Source organism: Pagrus major, chromosome 16 (genome assembly GCF_040436345.1).
Source record: "Pagrus major chromosome 16, Pma_NU_1.0".
NCBI classification, from domain to species: domain Eukaryota; kingdom Metazoa; phylum Chordata; class Actinopteri; order Spariformes; family Sparidae; genus Pagrus; species Pagrus major.
The window spans coordinates 6997204-7018858 of NC_133230.1; the positions used below are offsets into that span (position 1 = coordinate 6997204).

The following is a 21655-nucleotide window of genomic DNA, read 5'->3' on the forward strand; positions in this document are numbered from 1 at the left end:
ACAACAAGCAACCACACACGACAACAAACACATAACGATGGTTGATACAACAGGAAGACATGTTTATTCACCATTTAGCTGTGAATAAACAATACGGGTAGAGTCAACACAGCCGGCTCGTTACTCAAAATGTCTAAAAATGAAAATGATAAACTGTTGTATTATTTCATTCAGGTTGTAGCATGTGTTTTCAGTGATGGGTTGCAACTAAGTATCTTCCTTTAAATCTCTTTCAAAGACTTAACAAAGAGCCCTCTTATAAATTAAATTAGTGAAAATCAGAATCAAATGTTGAGGTTTTTTTCTTTACACTCTACTTGCACTTGAGTCTTGCAGTGCTCCATTTAATCTACCCATTGTTTTTTTTTACATTTTGTCCTTGTTTTTATTCTCCCACTTATTTCTCTTTTATTCCTCATGCCAGGCTGTTTATTCATGCATTAACGTTTCTCTGCAGATTTCACGCTGCGTCAAAGCAAAAGAAGCAGATTTCAAATGATTTTATCGAAAATTGGATTAAAAAAACCACCTCTCGCAATGTCAAATGTTAAAGAAGGTGAGAAATCCGTTCAGTGTAATCCTGCTGAAAAAACGGGTGAAGACACAACCTCCCTGTCGGAGGTAACAGACGTTTATATGAGGGAAGATTTTATTAAAAAGCCTCTGATCATAAGTTATTTCCATAAATCAGACTCTTTTAAACGAGCTGCTGGGGTCTGCAGCAGGACATTGGACTGTTTTTGCTTGTTCTCCATGGGACACAAGCATTGCAATATTTAATGAGCTTTGTCTCAAAGGTAAGACTAAATATACTCAAAGTTTATAAATTCATGTAACCATGTCTGTCTGTCCCTCTTGGTGACATCATCACCTTGTTCTGGCTCCGTCTGTCTTTTACTCTGGAGGAGACAACATGTCTGTCTCCGCTCAGGTCCAGAACTGATTTTTTTTAAACTTTTATTTATCCGGGGAGAACTCTTGCCAAAAGTGGAGGACTGCGGTCGCACCGGTCAGCTCCCTGGTGTCAGTGTGTATACACGAACAGTCGAACACGGAGCTCGACTCCACAGGAGCTATGAGTGTAATAAAAACAGTAGTTGCATGCAGATAGTGTTTTGAACCGGCGACCAGTGGAGCACACTTCATTCTCCGACCTTTCAGCTCCTTCCATCTCTGTCCCCTGACAGCAGGTCTGGCTCATCAGAGCTGCAGGAACATAAGCTCACTTTCCACTGACATTTCAAAATATCAGTGTAGGGCACATGACGCACTCAGCACTAACAATGTGGTGCTCATAGTCTACCTCTGGCTCTGGTAATGGTCAGTGTGGAGGAATGTGTTGTCTTAGGATTTTTTGTATAGTGTAAGGTCTTTGACTTGTCTGGGCTTCATGTCACAGGAGTGTCATAGGTTTTTAAAGACAGTAGAGCTGCAACAATTAAAGATGTAATATGAAGAATTGTGAAATTACAATCTGTAAAAACGACCTTTGTTGAGTTGTGTACTTACTCTACATTACCCCAAATGTTTCCAACAATGTTTAAACTCAAAGTAATGGTTCGTTTCATTTGGTCACCCATCGCTGCTTCTTGGATGTAGAGTTTGGCGAACAAGACTAAACTTAACCCAAATTAGACTTTAAAACATGACCTCATCCGTGAACATTTGTGACTGTCACATAGATTTTGATCAGCACATGTCACCAGTAAAGAAAAATAGCCTAAAGGTTGGGAAAATGGCTCAAAATTCAAAACTTGAATCAGCAGAAAGTGTATAAATACTCCTATTCAGGTACATCTATCAAAAAGTTGCCCTTGAGCAAGGCACCTAAACGTCAGACGACACTCTGTGGCCAATAGCAGCAATCTGTGGCTGTGCCGGTCAGCTCCCGGTGTGAACAGGGTATTGTTAACAAAGAACACACATCTCATGTGCTGTTGGTTTGTGTACGCGATGTATTTTAGCAGGCCGTCCTGTCAATCTGTTACAGATGCGGGTCAGTCCAAGTGCCGTGTTGAGAGGACCCAGGCTTTGGAACAAGCCCGGAGACCACAGGAGTCCATGTTTATCCCAGAATGCAACGAGGATGGAACGTATGCTCAGGTCCGTCTCGCTTCCTCATCAGATTTACGTCATGCTGAACCTTCTGCTGAATATACGGACTAATACAGTAACAAACTCATGATATAAGCTGTTGTCATTTTTAAGCGTGATGTACCTTTCTGCCTCTGCAGGTCCAGTGTCATACTCTGACAGGCTACTGCTGGTGTGTAACAAGTGACGGCAAGCCAGTGAGTGGCTCCTCTGTGCACAACAGGACCCCGGTGTGTTCAGGTACTGGTGGGAAAACGTCCTGAAGACCTGTGGATGACATGTCCAGAGCTTTTCAAAAGAATCTTAAAACTTTTCTCCCATATAAGGTTGCTGATGTGTTAAGACTGTGCTGCCAGCACAGCTTGCATCTGTCCTGCCTCAGAGCTGTGCACATTAGTGATCAGAGTTATTTGAGCAGCGAGAGCAGCTCTTCTAATGTAATGTTTAACAATGTTTAGAAAGGTTGAAGGCTTCCTGACAGAAGCAGCATAAAATAACAAGCATTTAGAAATTTCAGCGGTTCAAATGAGCCAAGAGATTTTGGAAGCCAAGTCACTGAGGTTTGGGCCAATTAACTCTCAGTCAGTGTGAGAAGTGGACATTTCTCAAGAGTGAAAAACAGCTAGAAATAGTTTTTGTTCACAGGATTTACATTGAGATTGAGAATGGATGGATGTGTTACAGTAATATACAACTATATATTTGCAGTAAAACTTAAAGGACAAGGGAGCAAAACAGTGTTGCAGCATTCTTCTAAACTGAAATAGATGGGAACTCTTTAAAAAGTAAAAAAACAAACAAAAAAACTGTAGTGTAATCCAAATCTCCAGAAGGCCCAAGAGCCTTTGAAAAGTGTTATTTACATCCTTTTGAAAACTGCTAAGCTAAAAGCGATAGCGTGCACCTCATCTGAAGCGGGTGCGCGAGGTTCATCGCGCTTCAAAATGTCTACTTCATTCAGTTTGGGATCTCGAAGTCTGGAGACTTGGACTGCATTGGATGAGCTGTATGAAGCCATTTTATACTATATTTTCCGGCCGTTTAAGAGAAGACAGTTTTGCTGTGAAGCTCCAGAAATGTTTTGTGGACTACAAAACTTCACCTGGCTCACCTTTTTAAACTGAGCTAAAACGAATGACTTTTAGAAAGCCTGACTTTGCTAATGAAGGACCAAGAATGAACCATTACCATTTAAGAGGCCTCATCTTGCCATACTAAGAGCACACATGCATTACATGTCATGTGGCGTATAGCAGGTGCAAGGTCAACGAGGAGGCTAATGGCCATACATCCAGGGGCCTCTCGAGCCTCCCCCTCTCCCCCTCCTCCAACTGCTCCGAGCGGCCCGGAGGAGAGAGAGAGAGAGCAGAGCTCTCCGCACTCATCCTGGATGGGAACACTTTATGATAATCACCATCATTTTCCCTCAGAAGATAATACACAGCGGTCTTTGCCAGAATTGGATTGCACAGCCACTCGAGCATATGGTGCAAATTTTGTGTGGAGAGTGTGGTGAGAGTGGTCGCATGCCCCTCTGAAGCTGCTCAACAGACCGCCAGAGGCTTCCCGCTCTGACTCAGTCTGTTCATGTCTCAGCTTCTTTATCTCTCTGCCTCAAACAATCTGTGCCCTGTCTCTTCTCTGTGTTTCCCACTTGTGCCACTAATCACCTGTATGGTTTCCCTCAGCACCTGCTGTGCTTCAGTCTCATGAATAGAAGCTGTTCACAAATGGAGCATGGTTACATATCTGCACTGCTTTTTCCGTTTACATATGTATATTTATGCGTAGTGGAAGTTCAGATATTTGGTATTTGTTCACGAGACAAGAAAGCTTTTTTGATGCAAACCATCTGTGCATCTTGAAGATGACTCTCCGTGCAGTGTGTTTAGGTATTTGGGGAAAACAGATTTTACAAAATCTTTCAAAGTGCTCTGCTGAAAGCTTTGTGTCAGAGTAACTACTTGTGGTCATTGTCACTATCTGGTCAGTAAGTTAACACGATCAATTTGCCTGTAATAATCCTGGCGATTCACTCGACGATAACGCGTGTGATGGTCTGCAGGAAAAGTACATGTGTATGAAGGTTCAGTGCCAGCCAGGGGTTGTGTTAGACTTCCTGACAGGAGCACGGTTGTAAATATTCAATCATAATCTATTACTACTACTAATGTTATGATAATGAGACACGGTCTTACTACTAGTAGTAGTCTCGTAATTTATTAACGTAACAGTAGATGGCCCTCAGTTTTCTCATCCTTCAAAATGATGGACAGCCATCGGAAAATACTAAATGGACGTGACTTCTGGTAACAGCTTAGAGCAATAATAGCAAGAGTTAGGGACAAATGTTGTATAAAAATAAAAACATTCAATAAAATATACTCAGCTGCCCAGCTTTAAACAAACTCTTTATGAAATCCAGTCTCTACCTGTGTCCTTTCTGTCCTGCATAAGATCCAATATCTTCATTGTTTCTTGCAAAGGTATGTACGACACTGGAACCAGAATCTGGGCACAATAAACCTGTAACTGTTTACAGCTGCAACAGTCGTACATTGCCCAACTCTCATCCCCCTTACGCTCCCTCTCATCCGCTCTCGACTGACAACAAATAACCTTCACTTTCATACTCAGACGCCCCTGTACACTATGACCCAAATCAATCATCTCACGTACGTTTGCAGGAAACTTCCGTGAATTTATGGGAACTCATGCTGGGACAAGTGGATTGTCAGGTAGTAAATTTCCTTCCAGTTGCCTTAACTCAAAATTTTCTCCCCTTTTTGTAATTGGTTGCACTGTCTAATTTAGCTCTTTTCCCTCCATGCATCCACGCATGAAACCGCCTACCTGCATGCACCAAATGAGAATGATATTTGGAAACTTATAAAGCAACAAGCTTAATGTTTCAATGTGTGCCTGCTATCAAGTACTAACAGACCGTACTCATCAAACTTTGATAAGCCTCCACGTCTAACTATAGTCTAGACGTCAGTGGGTTTGGTAATCTGTGGGAGTTTTGGTTTTGGTTTGTGTTCCTGTGTGATGTTGGAACAATAAAACATTATGAAAAATCTTTTGCAAAATGATTTATTGGCAGTCAGGGGTTAATTTTTGAGTGATTGTTTTTGTTTCTAAAATGAATAAACAGCCCAGAGGAGTTGTCGCTGCTGTCTAGTCTTTGCTTCGTACATGTTATGTTTTGTTCTTTCTTTACAGGGTCAGTAACCGATAAACCGCCTGGGCCACCGAACTCTGGTAGAAAAGGTGAGTTGAGATCTGCTGGAGGTTGTGTGAGCATGTACTGTATGTGAGTGCTTCTATTTGTGTGGAAGAGACAGAAAGAGAGCACGCGTTCAAAGTGTCTTTTGACCTTATTTTTTTCCCATCTCATCTGTGCAAAGTCCATATTTGTTCAGGGCAGAAAGGAACATGACTGATGTTTCACTTGTAACTTTCAGATGATTTAGATGTTCTTTAGAGTTAACCAATGCATCTTAAAGCCGGGGTTGGGGAGTTATTTTAGAAGCATGCTTAGTTTTATTTGTAGCTATCACTAAAACAAATGCTCGGGAAAAGAAAAGGAAAAATCGGATGCCTGTGGCACCTGTGGCCTATTCAGTAATTTAATTCGGATCGAATAAAATGATTGGACAGCCTGCCTGCTTTTCTGCCCATGTACCTGCCCACCGGCGCGCACGCAGCCCATGCACTCATGGCACATAATCAAAATCTTTCACCAGGCTCACAAAGGTTTCCCAATACTAACATGTTAGCTTGACAGCAGTGAGTATTAACAATAGCCATATTCATCGTTTAAAGTGATGAAATAGGAGTTTTTTTGCATGTGAAAGAGACATGAGGCAGTTGTGGATGACTTGTGGGGTAGAGGGTGAAAGATGAGGGTGCAGGTGATAGTCGAGGTGAGGGTTTGCTGTCGATGCTTACATTAATTGTTTTTTTCCCCTCACAGTTTTTAGCTCACAGTCCAGACCTGGATCAAACAGTAATTGACATATACTGTAAGTTACAGAATGCATTTAAACATGCTCAGCATGCATCATTACTGTGTTTTATTGGGAAAGTTCAGAATTACCAGTAAAAAAGCTTTCAAGAACGAAATCTGCAGCAGGTTGTTTGACCAGGTTTGCACTTGTCTGAGACCAAACTAGTAACTATTGTATTTTATTTCCAGTTTGACCAGATCAGGTCAGTTTGACCTCAGATCAGTGTTTACTGACGAGCCGTCTGATTTTAAGGACGTACTTTAGTGACTCCAGTTCTCTGTGGTGTGCTTTAATTGAATTATTTCCTAAGGAGTGTCCCAGATGCTACAAAACTGCACATGGGTGAGTATTCTAGGTAGCTCAATTCACAGCACTGTCTGAGATATATGTAAAAAAATGTGGTGTTTGGGGCATTTTTCCTGAATCTTACTAAAACATTTTTTAGATTTTGTGTGATACCAGAAGTCAATGTTGTTAAACATTAGAAATATTTATTTTTTCTTCAACACACAGTATAAAGCTATGTTAAGACTTTAGGACAGTGAGAATTTGCTCATCATTTTCTATCTGCAGTAGTGACACATTTGCATAATTACTTGTAAACAAGATCTAGATGCCAAACAAAAAACTGACTGCAGCAAGTCAGTATGGTGGGGGTTGAGTGCACGTGTACACAAAATCACAGATACCGTTAATCAGAAAAATCCTGAATATCGCAACCAACAATCAAGCAGATAATCGGTCTATCGCGACATTAATTCCAAAACTTTCTCATATTTTTGCTGTACAGATGGAGCAATGAAATACAACCAAGGCAACCGATGCCATTAATCATTTTTTGAATGCGATGAACATCCATGAAGACAAAATCTGTATATTCGTTTCATGAGTCAAGCGACAATTTTTGATGTGACGGCAGAGCTGGAATAATCCTCAGGAGACTGTCACTATCACTGCCAGATTTCATCGTACACTGGAACGTTTTGGGCGGAACAAGCAATTGCCAAACATCGGCATCCTTAGTGGGACAAATTTCCCTATTTTGACAAAGTTCACACTCCTCCCCTCCCTCAGCTCACCTCTGTGTTTGGGCTCGTTGTGGGTGGGCCTTTTTTTGTGCCTATCAACACATCCTACACCTGCACCGCACTCATGCGGGTCCTGATGGGGGGGGCTGGTGGTCTCGTTATGCGAGTGTATGTACAGTACGTGCATGTGTGTGTGGTTGCAAGTGATTATGAGTGTGATAAATGTGCAGCTTGTTGTGAGAGTGTGTGTAAGGAGTTGATTAGTTGATGTGTTATGTGAGAGATGTAGAGCCACATGTGGGTGGTCGTCCTGTGTTTTTCTATTATTCAATCTGTCTCTCTCTGTCTGTTTTTCTATCTGTCTTGGCCGGGCCATGTGCAAATCCCAACCATTCAACAGTTCTGGAGAGTAGATTGTATTAACCTCAATAATGGTAGTCTCTTTCCGTTTCTTTCTCACCCTCAACCCAGATGATGGCTCCAAGCCCACACCCACTATGGAGACTCACGTCCCCCCTGAGGGTGATGGTAAGTCTCCTCCAACTACTTCTCCATCTGTAGCATGTATTCATACCAGCCACCTTAAGTTAAAGGATAAGTTCACCCAAAAATGAAAAATTCAGTCTTCTCGCCCAGACGCCGATGGAAAGTCAGTTGAAGTTTCGTGGTCCACAAAACATTTCTGGAGCTTCACAGCTAAATAGCATTCTCCTAAACAACTGAAGTAGACGTCGACTTGTTTTTAAAATCTTCAGAAACCCTGAGATCCCAAATTGATTTGAAAAGACGTTATTTACATCATGGATCATGCCATTTTCATGGCTTCTTTCAGTTGTTTTTTAAAACTAGTCCCCATCTACTTGAGTTGTTCAGGAAAATGCTGCAACACTGTTTTGCTGTGAAGCTCCAGAAATGTTTTGTGGACTACGAAACATGAGGGTGACTAGATACTACTTTTGTGTACCTTTAAGCTCTTGATTGTTCTTCACTTCAGTGAAGCTGCAGCGTGTCAGACTATTAATATTCAAACTCAAGATGTAATTGTTTAAAAATGAACCATTACATCAAATGGAAAACTCCAGCTGTCAAAAAAACCAAATGACAAATTTGATATTTTTGGAAAATACGAGGACTTTGGATGAAATTTTCTCTTCTTGGTTTTGTGGTCAAAGCTTGGCTGTGCGAGGGTTGGAAATATGAAGCTACTGGTTGACAGGACCCGACTGACGAGGTTAAATAAAGCTTAGCTGTGTAAACACTGTGGAGTTCATCATCACTCTGTCTTGCTGTCATTGCAGAGATTACCGCTCCAACGCTGTGGATAAAACAGCTGGTTTATAAAGAAAATAAGCAGAACAGCTCCAGTTCCAGGAAGCAAGGTGAGAGAAAGAGACCCGTCCTCATTCTGAGAACTTTACGCATCTATTCTTCCTTGATATGTGAAGTAAATTAACACTTTAATAGTGTTTTCAAATAATATCCACCAAGTTTTCAACAAATAACAGAAAAAGATGGAAATTCAGTTTGGTTTCTCAAATCTGTCCAGAGTTAACCCTCTTCCCAGACAACTCAATACAGGATCTTTGATAAAGAAAATGAAATTTCTTCGGACACGCACGTAGACGTAGGATTGGAGGGAAAAAAACAACACTTAGAGAATCGGCAGTCGTAGGTCAGGGATCATATCCACTGATGAACGCACCTCTCTTGCCAGCACATCCACCTTCTCAAATATCTTCTGTTTTCAGCATACAGTTATTAGCCACATATTGATCTTCAGACGACGATGAAAACTATACCAGAGAAGTAGCTCAAATAAATAAAGCCAACACTTTGGAAGTCTGTCTGGTGTAACCAGTTTCAAAGCCAATAATTTAAATGTAAAACATTTCCAGTTTAAAGACAGCCCTGCACTGTCGGGGTTATGTTTCTTGGTTTCTTTCCTCTGGTGTAATTTGTTTAGCTTTCCCCGTCTCCTTTTCAATTATGCCTCGACATGTTCACTAGCCTCTGGGCAGCTGGACGGCTTTCACGCTTCTGCGCCGAGTCAGTGTGGCGGTGGGGGTTGAGTGCATGAGTACAGTGTGTATGTGTGCAGGGTTGGATGGATTGTTGGTTAGCTGATATGTGGTGCTTGTCTTTTATTTAATATTCTGCGAAGTGTGCATTTCTGTCTTCACGTTATGTTATTATTCAGCTTTAGTCTCATAGAGAGTTTTGATGTCCCCAATTACTGATATCTACAGTACTAAATACACAGATTTTCAATCAGATAAATTACGATGGATGAATAATAGTTGCAAGCCTCAGCCTTTACACACACAGATTAGTGTATATGAATGTGTGCTTGTTATATTAGGATGCATAGTTAGCTCCCTCCCAGACAACTGAGCACACAAAAAGTTGATTGTAATAACTTCCTCAGTATTTTGAATGACGGCGATGGCGGTGGGGGAAACTGTGGTTAAGGATTGTATGTTAGATGAGAAATTCGCTGTGACAGCTCTTTGAAACTTCTGTGGAAACACCAGCTTCCTGTTTCCAATCAGCATCCGGTGTCCTCAAAGCACAAGCGACAAGGCTGACTGAGGGGGAGATGTCATCACGATTGAGACATGATGCTGCGATGTGTGTGTGTCAGCGACTGCATCTGTATGTGATTGCGTACAGACTGAGTGTGTGTGCTGGGAACTAACCAAGTACATCCCATAAAGTAAAGTGCTGAAGTCTACAGTTGTGATGCTCCTTGTACTTGAGCTCTTAGTAAAGTGAAACTGAACTTTTTCTTCACTACATTTAAAAAAACACTGTACTTTATTTCTTGACTTTATAGGATATCTGTTGTTATTACAGCATTTACCAACACAACTGAATATATCACTAATCTAATGATTGTTTTTTGTCATTTCTTTCCTGCGTTCCCTCCCCATCTTCTTCCTTCCCAACCTCAACGGATTTGATAACGTTAAATCCAACAAACTTTTCACGTGACCCACTTCTTCTTCACAGTCAGACCTCTGGTACTCGAGTATATTCGGTTAGAACAGAGTAGTATATTGATGGATAATTCATTGGCAACTACTTTGATCATCAATGTAAGGGCCCATGTCCGCATAGTGTTTTTTTTGGGCAGAAAAGCGCTGGCGGTGCACTTGGGAGCACTGGGATGAAGCGTAGTGCACTGAGAGAAAAAACGCCTATCTGTATGATCGACACAGCTCCTTTAGACATCGGGACATCAGAGCAAGAAGGATGTGCGTGCTTGACTCGATGTGACTCGATTGGAGACAAAAATACGGTGAATATCAAGAAAAGGTCAAAAAAGAGCTCCAGCACCTTTCTGAAAAGTTCAGAGATTTTAAACTCGAAGCCCTCGGAGAGGCCACGAACGCTCTCGCCTCTTTGGAAACAACAAAAAAGATGCACTGAAAACATTTTGGTTCCAGTTTCTAGATTTGTTGCTTTTCTTTATCACACATCAACTGAATATCTTTGGGTTTTTGACTGTCTGTCAAATATAACGAGCAACTGGACTATACGAAAAATCCAGAAATCAAGAAAAATAAGTGTTAGTTGCAGCCCAGCATTTATAGTTTTAAACTTTTCAACCTTCCCTCCTCCTAGTGTTTCCCTGTGGTATTACTGTTGGCGCTGCTTGTTGCTTTATAGATGCCAGCTCTTCAGGCCCAAATCCTAAATCTAAGACTGAGATCATTACACATAGCTTGCTTGCTTTCTTTCTTGCTAAAACCTTTTCCAAACTAGAGAAGATCTGTTGCAACAAATCCTCAATATTTACACTCAGAATCAGAACCTCTCCAATCCTTCTCTCCACTCAAGAAGCAGCTCTCTCCTCTGCACACATGAGCTACGTTATTCATTTACTGGCTCTCTGTCTCTGGATACCCCATAATTATGATTTAGAGCGAAGTGGAGATTGTGTTAGTGAAACGTGTTTGCTTAGGCAAAGCGATGCAAAGTCCATTTTTCAGAGCAGATGCTTTGTTGCCAGGTTTTGACGTGCTGTTGTTCCAGCGCTGTAAGGAGGGGGAAGAGCTCTGTCATGCAGCTCATTTATAAAAGTGTGTGGAGAACCAGAAACCCGCTAACCGCTGCTCGGCGAGGCAAACAAAAGAAAAACAAAATGCTGAAGGGATTTAATGTAATCCGGTCTTATAAAAGCATGATTTTGTATGAAAATATGCAGGGTGAGTGAGTTTGAGGCAGCAAAACGCTTCTGTTTCACTTTTCAGCACAATAAGTGACCACGGTAGCACGTAGCAACCAAACACGCTAACCAGTGATGATGTTGAAACATTTTATGTGCGAACTCTCCATCATCTCCGGTTTTTGTTGCACTCAGGGTCGTAAACACACACATGCACCTACATACCTACTCACAGAGCTCCCCTATTACTAACATTTCCGCTATTTTAACTGCAGAGAAGGCTTGCTAGAGACAATATTGCAGTGATTACCGCACAGCTGAAAGCCATTGGAGTGAAGCGAAGAGTAGAGAGGGTGGGGTGGGGTGGGGGTAGGTTCAGAGAGGGAGGTATTTGGATGGAGAGAAACAATGAGTAGAGGAAAAGAAAGTGAAAGAATGAGAGACAAAGGCATCAGAGAGGTGGAAGGAGGGGATTGAAAGATTGATAAAATATGAATGATTAAGGGAGAGAAACTGAGAAATCAGGGAGAGAGAAGATCATTTAAAAATAGTTTCCCATGGCTCGGAGAATGGAGGACAAGGTCCAAAGTGAAAGGCATATAATGGGATGATCAAAGACACTGCAGACGGTCATCTTTTGTCCATTATCAGTTCGCCCTGAAGAAAAAATTACCCCAAACAACAAGCACATTTTTACAACCATCACTGACATCCACTTGTGTGGTTTGCTTTTTTCAGCACAATATTTGTTTTCTGAGGTTTTGTGTTTCTCATCATTCAGTTCCTGCCAAGGGAAGAGAAGTACAACTGAAAAAAAAGAAACAAAAATAAAAAAATAAATAGAGCAGAAATGCAAGGCAGGCAGAGAAGTTGTAGATTGAATTTCAACTCCGCACATAACTGAGAGGATTACATTGCAACCGTCCAGCCTTTTTTTTTCCATTTATATGTATAAAAACAATTTTCTTTTGGGAATCATAGCGCCTGGCGCCAGCATAACCTCTGTATAATAAACAGTGCTAAATAATTTGGATGTGGAAGGAGCCTTGGCGAGGACCAGAGCCACGGTACAGCGTTAAGAACACTTGAGAGTGAGTCTTCGCAGGAGAGAAAGTTCTCTGGTGCAGGGGCGCGTTTAGTTCTCTGTTGGCAGCCGTGCTCAGGAAACATGAACCCTCACACACACACACACACTGCTGCTAAACCTGCTGTCACTCTCATCTCCATCCTTATTGGCATTATTATGGAGGATGACAAAAAACTATTGTGATTAACTTTTGTAGATTACATTTTGTGAAATAAATGTAGTCAAAAAAAGGGAAAGACTGATCTAAAGTTTCAAAATCAACCATGACATCGAACAGCATTGTGTTTGAATGTGAATTAAAGGGCATCTCTTAGCTATAGTTTTAGATTGCTGTGGTGAATGCTGATGCAACATGTAAGCCAAAAAGCATCGACTGTAAAAATAGTGGAGAGAGTAACCGTGACGTCACCCATAGGAGAAAGGAAAGCGGGTCACCTCGCACTATCTGTGTGAGTTTGAACGCTGGATAATTTGAGTTGTTTTGAATAGCTCAGGCAAGTTTAACCACAAGTTTATTTGGCCCAAACAGCCAGAATACTTTACTGTGCATTCGTCTTAAGATGGCGAGCAACAGCAGGCACTGAGGGGGGGAGGTTCCTGTGTTTTTGTTCTGTTTGGCCTTAGCATTTAATTGCTGGATCAGTTTTTGTTGTAACAATTGCAAACATATTCTGTTGACAACGCTGTTGACAGCCTGCATTAACATTCTTGGACTTCTTCTTGCTGTTCTTGGTGGTTAAGGTTAGCATAGGTACTGTCATAAATTGTTTTCCTTTGGGTTAGGGTTAACCCACTACCTCATTGCAGAGAAGAAAAATGCATTCACATTCCTATTTCTTACTAAATTCCCCCCCCCCTTAATCAACTTTTCTATTCTTGGACATTTTGCCTGGCTGCTACTGTTAACGTTACTAGTTACAACCACTCGGCTAGAGTACAGTAGCTGGAAATGGATAGCTAGCGGCTAGATGCCATCAGTGCGCAAAGAACAAAATGGGGATGCATTCAGGGGCCTGTAGGCTTCAAGTTTGACGCGTTCTACTTTTTAACCTGCTTTCCAACCTGGAAACAAGGTTGATTAGAGCGATGAGACTTGATTGGCTTTGAAACCAAAACAAAAAGCTTAAAGACACCAAACATTGAGGGGAACTACAGATCTGGGTGATATTAGTGGGTTTGTCACCAAGATCAACCTCTTTCACATACAGGTAGTCTTTTGATCTACTGTTAGTATGAACTATTAATTAAAGCCAGTTTAAGTAAAGAATGTGAATGCCTCCACTGTTATGGGTTAGAGAATATACTGAATTCTGACGAAAAAGGAGAAATATATCGAATTTCAGAACCTCTTTTCCCTTTTGTTGTCTTGAATCAGGCAGTGACTGGGCCGTATTGTCTTGATTATGCTTTTGGTTCCTGGAACTGTGTGACTACCCGAACTAATCAGCCCCAAAAATGTGAAAGCGCCACGTCACCGCCCTGAAGAAAAGGCCTTTAAACTGTTAGCATGACCCTCCTATTGTAGGTCAGTGCTTCGTAGCGAGGGATCAGGAGCGGTAAAAGCACTCTCCGTCGCCATGGTAACCGGTTTAGCGGTGCAGCTCTGTTGTACTTTGCTGAAGAGTGAGCAATGGACTAAATGGATGTGAATGTAAATACAGCGTGGTGGGACAAGGTGTTGCAGGAGCATCTCTCGAGGGCCGAGCTGCTGTTGTTGAAGATATGACACATATGACAGATTGTGGAGGGAAAAGGCTTTTCAATACAACCTGAGGCAGGACTACCAAAGGTTTTATTGTAGCAGGGCTTCATGTTGCAGGATACAGATGAGTTAATACAGCGTGGTGAGGTCGACTGATTTGCAAAAAAAATGTATTATCTTATTATATAATGTGTATTTCTGGTCGTCTGATTGTGCATTGTGCATTGAGTGTGTTTCTCACGGTTTTAGAGAAAGTTCCCTCTTGTGACCAGGAGCGACAGAGCGCACTGGACGAGGCTCGGCAGAATCCTCGCGAGGCCATTTTCATCCCAGACTGTGGGCCCGGAGGCCTTTACAAACCGGTCCAGTGCCACCAGTCAACAGGCTACTGCTGGTGTGTTCTGGTGGACACGGGACGGCCCATTCCTGGAACCTCCACCAGGTAATGTCTTATATAGAAAAAACACTTAACCCATATATTTATTAAGCTACTAAGGCATTAATATGTCCACAAGAATATATAATAAGCTTCTGTCCTTATTGAGTGTTTATTTCCTCTTCTACCAAAGACAAGACTGCATACTTTTAAAGACAAATGTTTTTACTTCATACCTACAGTAGCTTGATTTGGCAGTAAAGTCTCTGAATGTCATTTTAATAGACTCTACAGCCATATCAGCTCTGTTAGGCTTCACTTAAAGGTATAAAAAAAGGGCTACCAACCCAAAACATACAATCTGTCCGAAGATTGGGACAGGCAGCCACACACATCTTCGTCTGAGATCATCCCTAACAATTGTAAGCATGATCATAAACTCACTTAACACATTTACGGACCAACAAACCAACAGAGCGTCATTGTCATTCCTGGAGCTAACGGCTAAAAGATTTTGCTGCTTCGACTTTAAATCCATCATGAGGACTTCAGGATCATGCCGCTGCTGCTGCTGGCTCACTTGGCAAAACAATTAGCTTCAAGCCCCTGATGGGAATGTCGTTCAGCTGGCCATAAACACTCAGTGTTTGGTATGACGTTTGTTTTCAGTGCAGTCGCTGCTGTTTATATTGCCTGCAGGGAAACGGTGGAAGCACAATGGATGTCACATGGACGGGGATAGAAAAATGCTGAAACAAACGATGCTCATTGCTCATGTTTCGGTTGTTTAAAAACTTTTCATGAGTTGTATCTAGAATGTGAATATTACAACTTGAAACACAGCGCTGGATAAAGGGAAAGATGTTGGATGTTTGAAAGCATGAACTGCTAAACAGATGAGCTGTTTTTGTTCCTGAAGAGGCTTCATTATTCTCTCTCCATGGGAGGGTTTATGTTTTACAGGATGAGGTACAGACTTTTTTCCAATCAGAAAAAAAGTTAGCTGGTGTTCAGCCTTGCTCCTATTTGAAGACGGGATACTTTCAAATGAAGGTAGTGAAATAAAACACAAAATAACTCCTTTACCCAGAACAAACTCTCATCTGCATTTTTGAAATATTGGATTACAACCTTGAGGCGATTATTATATCTTCACTTGTGTTTTGGACTGGACCTCGTGTCACTCATCCTAATTTCTTTCCTCTGGACAGCAATGTGAAGAGTCATGCATCAGACATCCCATCTTGGATCAGTGGCCCTACAGACTGTGAAAAAAGAAATGACAACTTGCTTTTACTTTGAAAAGAAAAAAAAAAAAAAAAGGCAAATGAGACACACATGCTCAATTTTCCATCCGATTCAAGAAACCACTGATACAATAGCCAGGAGAGAACGAGTCATGCCACGCATAATGCCGAACAGTTTGTTATGGCTTTGTGCACGTCAAATCAAATTTATTTATTATGCGTCGATAAAAAGAAAGGTTAATCGCAGTCGTTAATTCTTTACAGAGCAGTGGATGCACAGATTAATGCCAGAGAGCAATAGGTGGTGGTTTTAAATGCATGCAGATAAGCAAAGATATTTCTCCTGCAACAATAACATCCTAGTTTGAAGCTCCACCTCAGATTGTTCTGAGGCCCGAAACAGGAAAATCTTTTGTGGTGTTTTTGTTTGTTGAGTCTTATTTTCTTCTCCTCAGACGTGTCAGGTGTTTCACACGTTAAAAAGGTTTATTTCCTTCATGAGCTTCTTCTTATGTCTCCACCATGTTCCTGCTGTCCTCTCCTCTTTGTGTAACAGGTACCAGACGCCGGAGTGCGACAGCGCTGCACGATCTCGTGTCTCGGACACTGAAGATCCCTTCCAAGGCAGAGACCTGACAGGTTTTTCTTGGATTCAATTTATTATCTTGTGTCAAACTGTATTTTTAACAAATGTGGAGGCTTAAATACTCATTAGCACATCACATTTGGAGTCATTTTTTGTAGAAGGGGTCAGACAGAAGTAGACAAAAGCTAGATGTGAGTCCTTTTGCAGCTTTTGTACAAACACGCAAAATCTGATTGATCGATTTCTTAGAAAGTTCCTTCATTTAGACGCATTCAACCTGCTTGAGTCGAGATGAGTCGGGCCCGTTTGCACTGCTGTACTGTTCTACACCAGTTTTGTCTTGTCACCAATCTTTGATCTGAACTCGACATACATCCCGCCCCCATTTCATGCTAACCGAGGGCTTTGATTAAGAATCAACCGAACCACACTCGGTGGTGTTGGATTCCCCGGCAGCAAAGATCAGAGACTCTAAAGCAGAGGTCGTAACCTCGGCTCATACTCCTCTGCCCTTGTTACTGCTCACTTACTTTTGTTGCCCCTCTGTTTCCCCATCATTTTAGGTTGCATTGTAACTCTTATTTAATTCCCCATCTGGTGAGTTTACAGAGTCAAGCATGACTCCTGACTGTGCAGCAGATGTGTGGCATGTTTTATGGAAGGTGTGAGTGTTGCGGGGTGTGGTGGGCAGGCTGTGGGGGGCTGCTGGGGGTGTTGGAGACCGCAGGGTGCTGAGTGGAGAGATATTTTTATGTACTGTAGAGGGATGTTCTGAACCGCCACAACAAAGCACAATATTTCATGGTTGTCACATCAAGGAAAGGGGAGATGAATGCTTGAGAGGGCAGTCTATTAACAGCATGCAGCTACAGGTTGAATCTCACTGGACACAAAGTGGCACAATACCACCACTGTCAGGGGGAAGAGATACTGTAAGAGCTCGTCCCCTGAGAGCGAAGGCTGGGATCTGTTCACTTCCAGTTCAGTCAGTTCAGGAATGTCATTTTCATCCAACACTGAGGTACTCGTTTTATTAGAAAAAAAACTTGTTTCTCCTCTGTCATAACACTATGGAACGGCACTGAAATAGTCTCAGATTTTATTGCAGCATCCTTAATAATCTTTGCATGCTTAAAGTTTCACTGTGCACAGTGATGGAAACACACTTAAAACCAAACTACATTTACAACATTTAAAGAATGTTCAGCTGTATATTTTCTTACTTTTCCCTTTGTTTGCTTTTTTCTTGTGAGGTGGATAGCTATAACAAACTATTTAAAGAAGTTCACCCAAAGATTCAGTCATTATCTACTCACCCCTATGCAAATGGAAAAGTCAGTTGAAGTTTCGTAGTCCGCAAAACATTTCTGGAGCTTCACAGCAAAACAGGTTGCAGAATTCAACTGAAGTAGATGTGGACAAACAAAAAAATGGCTTCATACAGGTCGTATGGCATAATACAAGTCTCTGAAGCCCAGAGACCCCAAATTTATTTGAAAGAGACTTGGATTATACAGAATGAGCCGTATGAAGCCATTTTATTGGGTTCGTTTTGGTTCTTCATTTATGTTATAAAATAAGTCTCCATCTACTTCAGTATCTGTATTATAAACTTTGAACATATGCCACAGGGGAACATTGCGTTGTTTTAATGGTTTGAAAGTCAAAAAATTGGCACAAATTTTCGCACAATCGTTCATCGCTGTAGACCCTCCTGAAAAATCTTTGTTAGATGTAGCTTTAATGTGTTTTAAAGTCCTCAGATTTACGAGATCAAACCCCGGCCCAGAGATCCTGCACCACACTGCGCCATTGACACCTTGCCACATAGGCAGCATACAACATAACGATCTGCGCTTCATAACACCCCAATTTAACACTTGGATTAAGGCGCAGCAAGGCAGTGCTTCTCAAAGCTTGTCGCGTCGTAGGAAATGCTAATTGGATTCACCTGGCGGGGCAGCGGCCCACCTCCCACAGAACTGAGCTGGCACAAAAGGAATGAAAAAGACAAGAACAGAGCGGAGAATAAGGAGGCCACACCGCTCAGAGGGAGGAGGAGGAGGGAATCGGCTGAGAAAAGCTCGAGCGAAAAAGAAAGAGTGAGAAGATTAGTTTACTATGCAGCTGCGTTTGAAGTTTCCCTTTAAGAGACACAATTAGGAGGGAAAAATTTGCACTGGTTTAGCGTGCTATTAAAACCATAACATCTGGGCAATTAAAGAGAGCTACCCAAGGTGTTCAGAATTGTGTCATAAAAGTTAACAGGTCTGCACTGCTCAACAAAACTCTCTCATCACCGCACACTTCTGTTCCACCTCTCGCCATGTGCCTCAGCTCTGCTTTCCTTAAGTCTGTACGAAACAGCCTTAATTTAAAATATACTCAGAATGATTCACCAGTGATTATAAAAGCAAGCCAGTAAACAGACACACCTGGTTCGTCACTGAGCTCTGGACAAGGTTAACATGCTTTCTTCTGCTGTGCAACAGCCGCTTTCCGTTTGCCATCCGTCACACTGATTCAGTGGTGTTGAGGCTTTAGAGGCGCTTCAGCCTCACTGTACCGTGATGACTGAAATTTGTTGTGGAAGGTAATTTTGGTGTATTTCTGTCCTTTTGATTTATGCCAGGCTGTCCAGAGGGAAAGAAAGTGGAATTCATTACAAGCTTGTTAGATGCCCTCACTACAGACATGGTGCAAGCCATAAACTCACCAGCCCCCTCTGGTGGTGGGAGGTAAGTAGTGCCACGCATTCAGTGAAGACAGTTGGAATGTAACTAAGTACATTTATTCAAGTACAGTTTTGAAGTACTTGAGTATTTCCATTTTCTGCTACTTTATACTTCCTCTGCACTACATTTTAGGAGGAAAATACTGTACTTCTTACTCATTTATTTAATAACTTTAGTTACTAGTTTTCTTTGCAGGTAACATGCAAATCCAGAAAATCCAGGCAGAAGGCTGCAGGGTCTCTGCAGATTTGAGACACTAACACGCCTTTTCCCCCCATTCCAGTCTGCTGTGCGTGATAAGCACTGACAGGTTGAAATCAGTCTTATGATGTTGGGAAGGCGGCGTGCAATGACGCAAAGTAAAAATAATCGATAATTCCCCTCAAATGCATTAAAACTAAAATGTGAGGAGTAGAAAGTACAGATATTTGTGTTCAGACGTAAGGAGGAAAAGTATAAAGTTGTCAGAAAAATAAATACTCAAGTACAAATACCTGCAAACTCTATTTAAGTACAGAAACAACGTATTTGTACTTTGTTACCTCTCACCTCTTAATGTGAATATATAATTGAACATTTTTGGCAGAACATTTCTTTTGATACTTAAATACATTTAATATCAGATATTTGTTTTTTATTTTTTATTTATTTGACCTTAATTTAACCAGGGAAGACATTTAATTGACATTATAGCTGTCTTTGTTTTAAGAGAGTCTTGGCTAAGACGGGCAGCAGCACTTTTCGCGTGGGGGACTTTCACTTGTACCAAAATAATATTTTAACACAAAATCTTACTTAATTGTGATTTTGGATACTACAAACACTGATACATATATCTAAATATATGTCTAACTTAATTTTACTGGTACTTTTGATATCATCATCAGATATGTTAAGAGTACTACTCAACTATGACTTTTGAGTACTTTTTTCCAACAACTTTTTTGTGCCTGAGCAGGACAACTCCCGGCTAAATCTTTATTTGAGTAAAACCAGAAGAGGTGGAACTTTTCCATAATCTTTCCCTCTGGTTTTATAAATTAATGGCTAATATTTTGTCTCTGACAATAGACAGATCTTGGCACAGACACTGACGGGACTTAAAGGTATTTGGATTAAAGCTTTCCATGCTGTCCTGAAAAGATGATTCCACTCTGCAAAGTAAAGCAGAAAATTGATTTAAATGGCTTTATTGCATGCTAAGCTGTAATAACATAAGATGTCAGTTTCTGACATAAAACAAGACTGTCCACACTATCCAGATGTACATCTTCTCCTGCACAGGATGTTGTGATTTCATTTTATCTAAAATCAACTAAATGGATCGATCTTTGGATCGAGTGTGAAATGACGGGATTACGTGTCAGAAGGTGGTGTTTTCTGTTTATCAGCCTATGTAAAACATAAATTCAAACTATTTTGTGTAATTGCTATGACTAATGCTGAAAAGGTAAAACATAAGAAATCGTTATAGGTTTTGAAACATCCATGTTGTCACTCTCATGTATCCCCCTATCCAGGTTTGTTGAGCCTGATCCCAGTCACACTCTGGAGGAGAGGGTGGTGCACTGGTACTTCGCCCAGCTGGATAACAACGGCAGCCACGACATCAACAAGAAGGAGCTCAAGCCGTTTAAGAGGTACCTGAAGAAGAAAGCCAAACCCAAGAAATGCGCCCGCAAGTTCACCGACTACTGCGACCTGAATAAGGACAGGGCCATCTCCCTGCAGGAGCTGAAAGGCTGCCTGGGCGTCAGCAAGGAGGGTAAGAGGAAAGCAAGGCAGAGCGGGAGGAAACAGGGTGGTTGGGAGTGGGTTGGCAGGGTCAGAGAGTAGGGTCATGACCCTGGTGTGAACCTCAGGCCAGCTGGAAAAAATCTGCATACGAGTCTCCTTCAGTTAGAGATGCTTTTTGGCATGCAGAACTCATCTTCTCCGGTTTAACAGCTTCTCTGACAGGAAATAAAACAAATGAAATCTCAGGCTCAAATTGAGGATTTATGAGAACAACGCCTTGTTTCCACATAGCTCTTATAAATAAAAAAGAAAGAAAGAAATGGCTTAAGAAATAAATTACTATGTCAATAAATTATATTAAAAGTGAATGAAGGCCTTAACTGTCGTTTCCATTTTTCCTCTCAATTTATGAAGCCAATTTCATTTTCTATTTGATGCTCGATGCAACAGAAACAACAGAAAATTAGCTTCTCGCTCATTTTAGCAGCCCATAATTACAGATTTTCAATTTTTTATTAAATTATTAGTAGTAAGTATACAAGGTTTAAATACTAGACATAGAACCATTTCAATTTATTTCCATTTTAGATTTTGACTAATACAGTCATCATGTCATAGTTTCAAAGAGTCAAGCCGGTCAGCCGTTGAGAGGAAGGGTTGAAGTAACTGTGGTGCATGTGACAAACAGATGTGTTGGCAGTCTAAATGAGGTGGACTGCTCCACTTTACACCCACTGATGAATATTTAGACGAGACAAATGTATTAGTGGATCCCAGACGCCGTCTGGACCGGAAAAGCTGAAACTACTCATCGTGAGTGTGCAGACCGGTCCTAATAGAGATTATTAGCAACTGTCAGAGGCTGCTGCCAGCTACAGTCCTGAT

General features: G+C 41.4%; 1 protein-coding gene across 6 annotated transcripts in view; it reads left to right on the forward strand.

Annotated features, from left to right (window-relative positions):
- LOC141010378 (SPARC-related modular calcium-binding protein 1-like) overlaps window positions 1-21655 on the forward strand; it is a 52884-nt gene that overhangs the window by 21640 nt on the left and 9589 nt on the right. For 3 of the 6 annotated variants that reach the window (XM_073483310.1, XM_073483308.1, XM_073483309.1), the window contains exons 4-13: window positions 1991-2103; window positions 2235-2334; window positions 4782-4832; window positions 5317-5364; window positions 7571-7660; window positions 8431-8511; window positions 14339-14531; window positions 16269-16351; window positions 18931-19036; window positions 20554-20798. In XM_073483310.1, the coding sequence (XP_073339411.1) occupies window positions 1991-2103; window positions 2235-2334; window positions 4782-4832; window positions 5317-5364; window positions 7571-7660; window positions 8431-8511; window positions 14339-14531; window positions 16269-16351; window positions 18931-19036; window positions 20554-20798 (1110 nt within the window). The remainder of the gene's footprint in view (window positions 1-1990; window positions 2104-2234; window positions 2335-4781; window positions 4833-5316; window positions 5365-7570; window positions 7661-8430; window positions 8512-14338; window positions 14532-16268; window positions 16352-18930; window positions 19037-20553; window positions 20799-21655) is intronic. The other 3 variants (XM_073483312.1, XM_073483313.1, XM_073483314.1) reach the window with 3 other exon arrangements.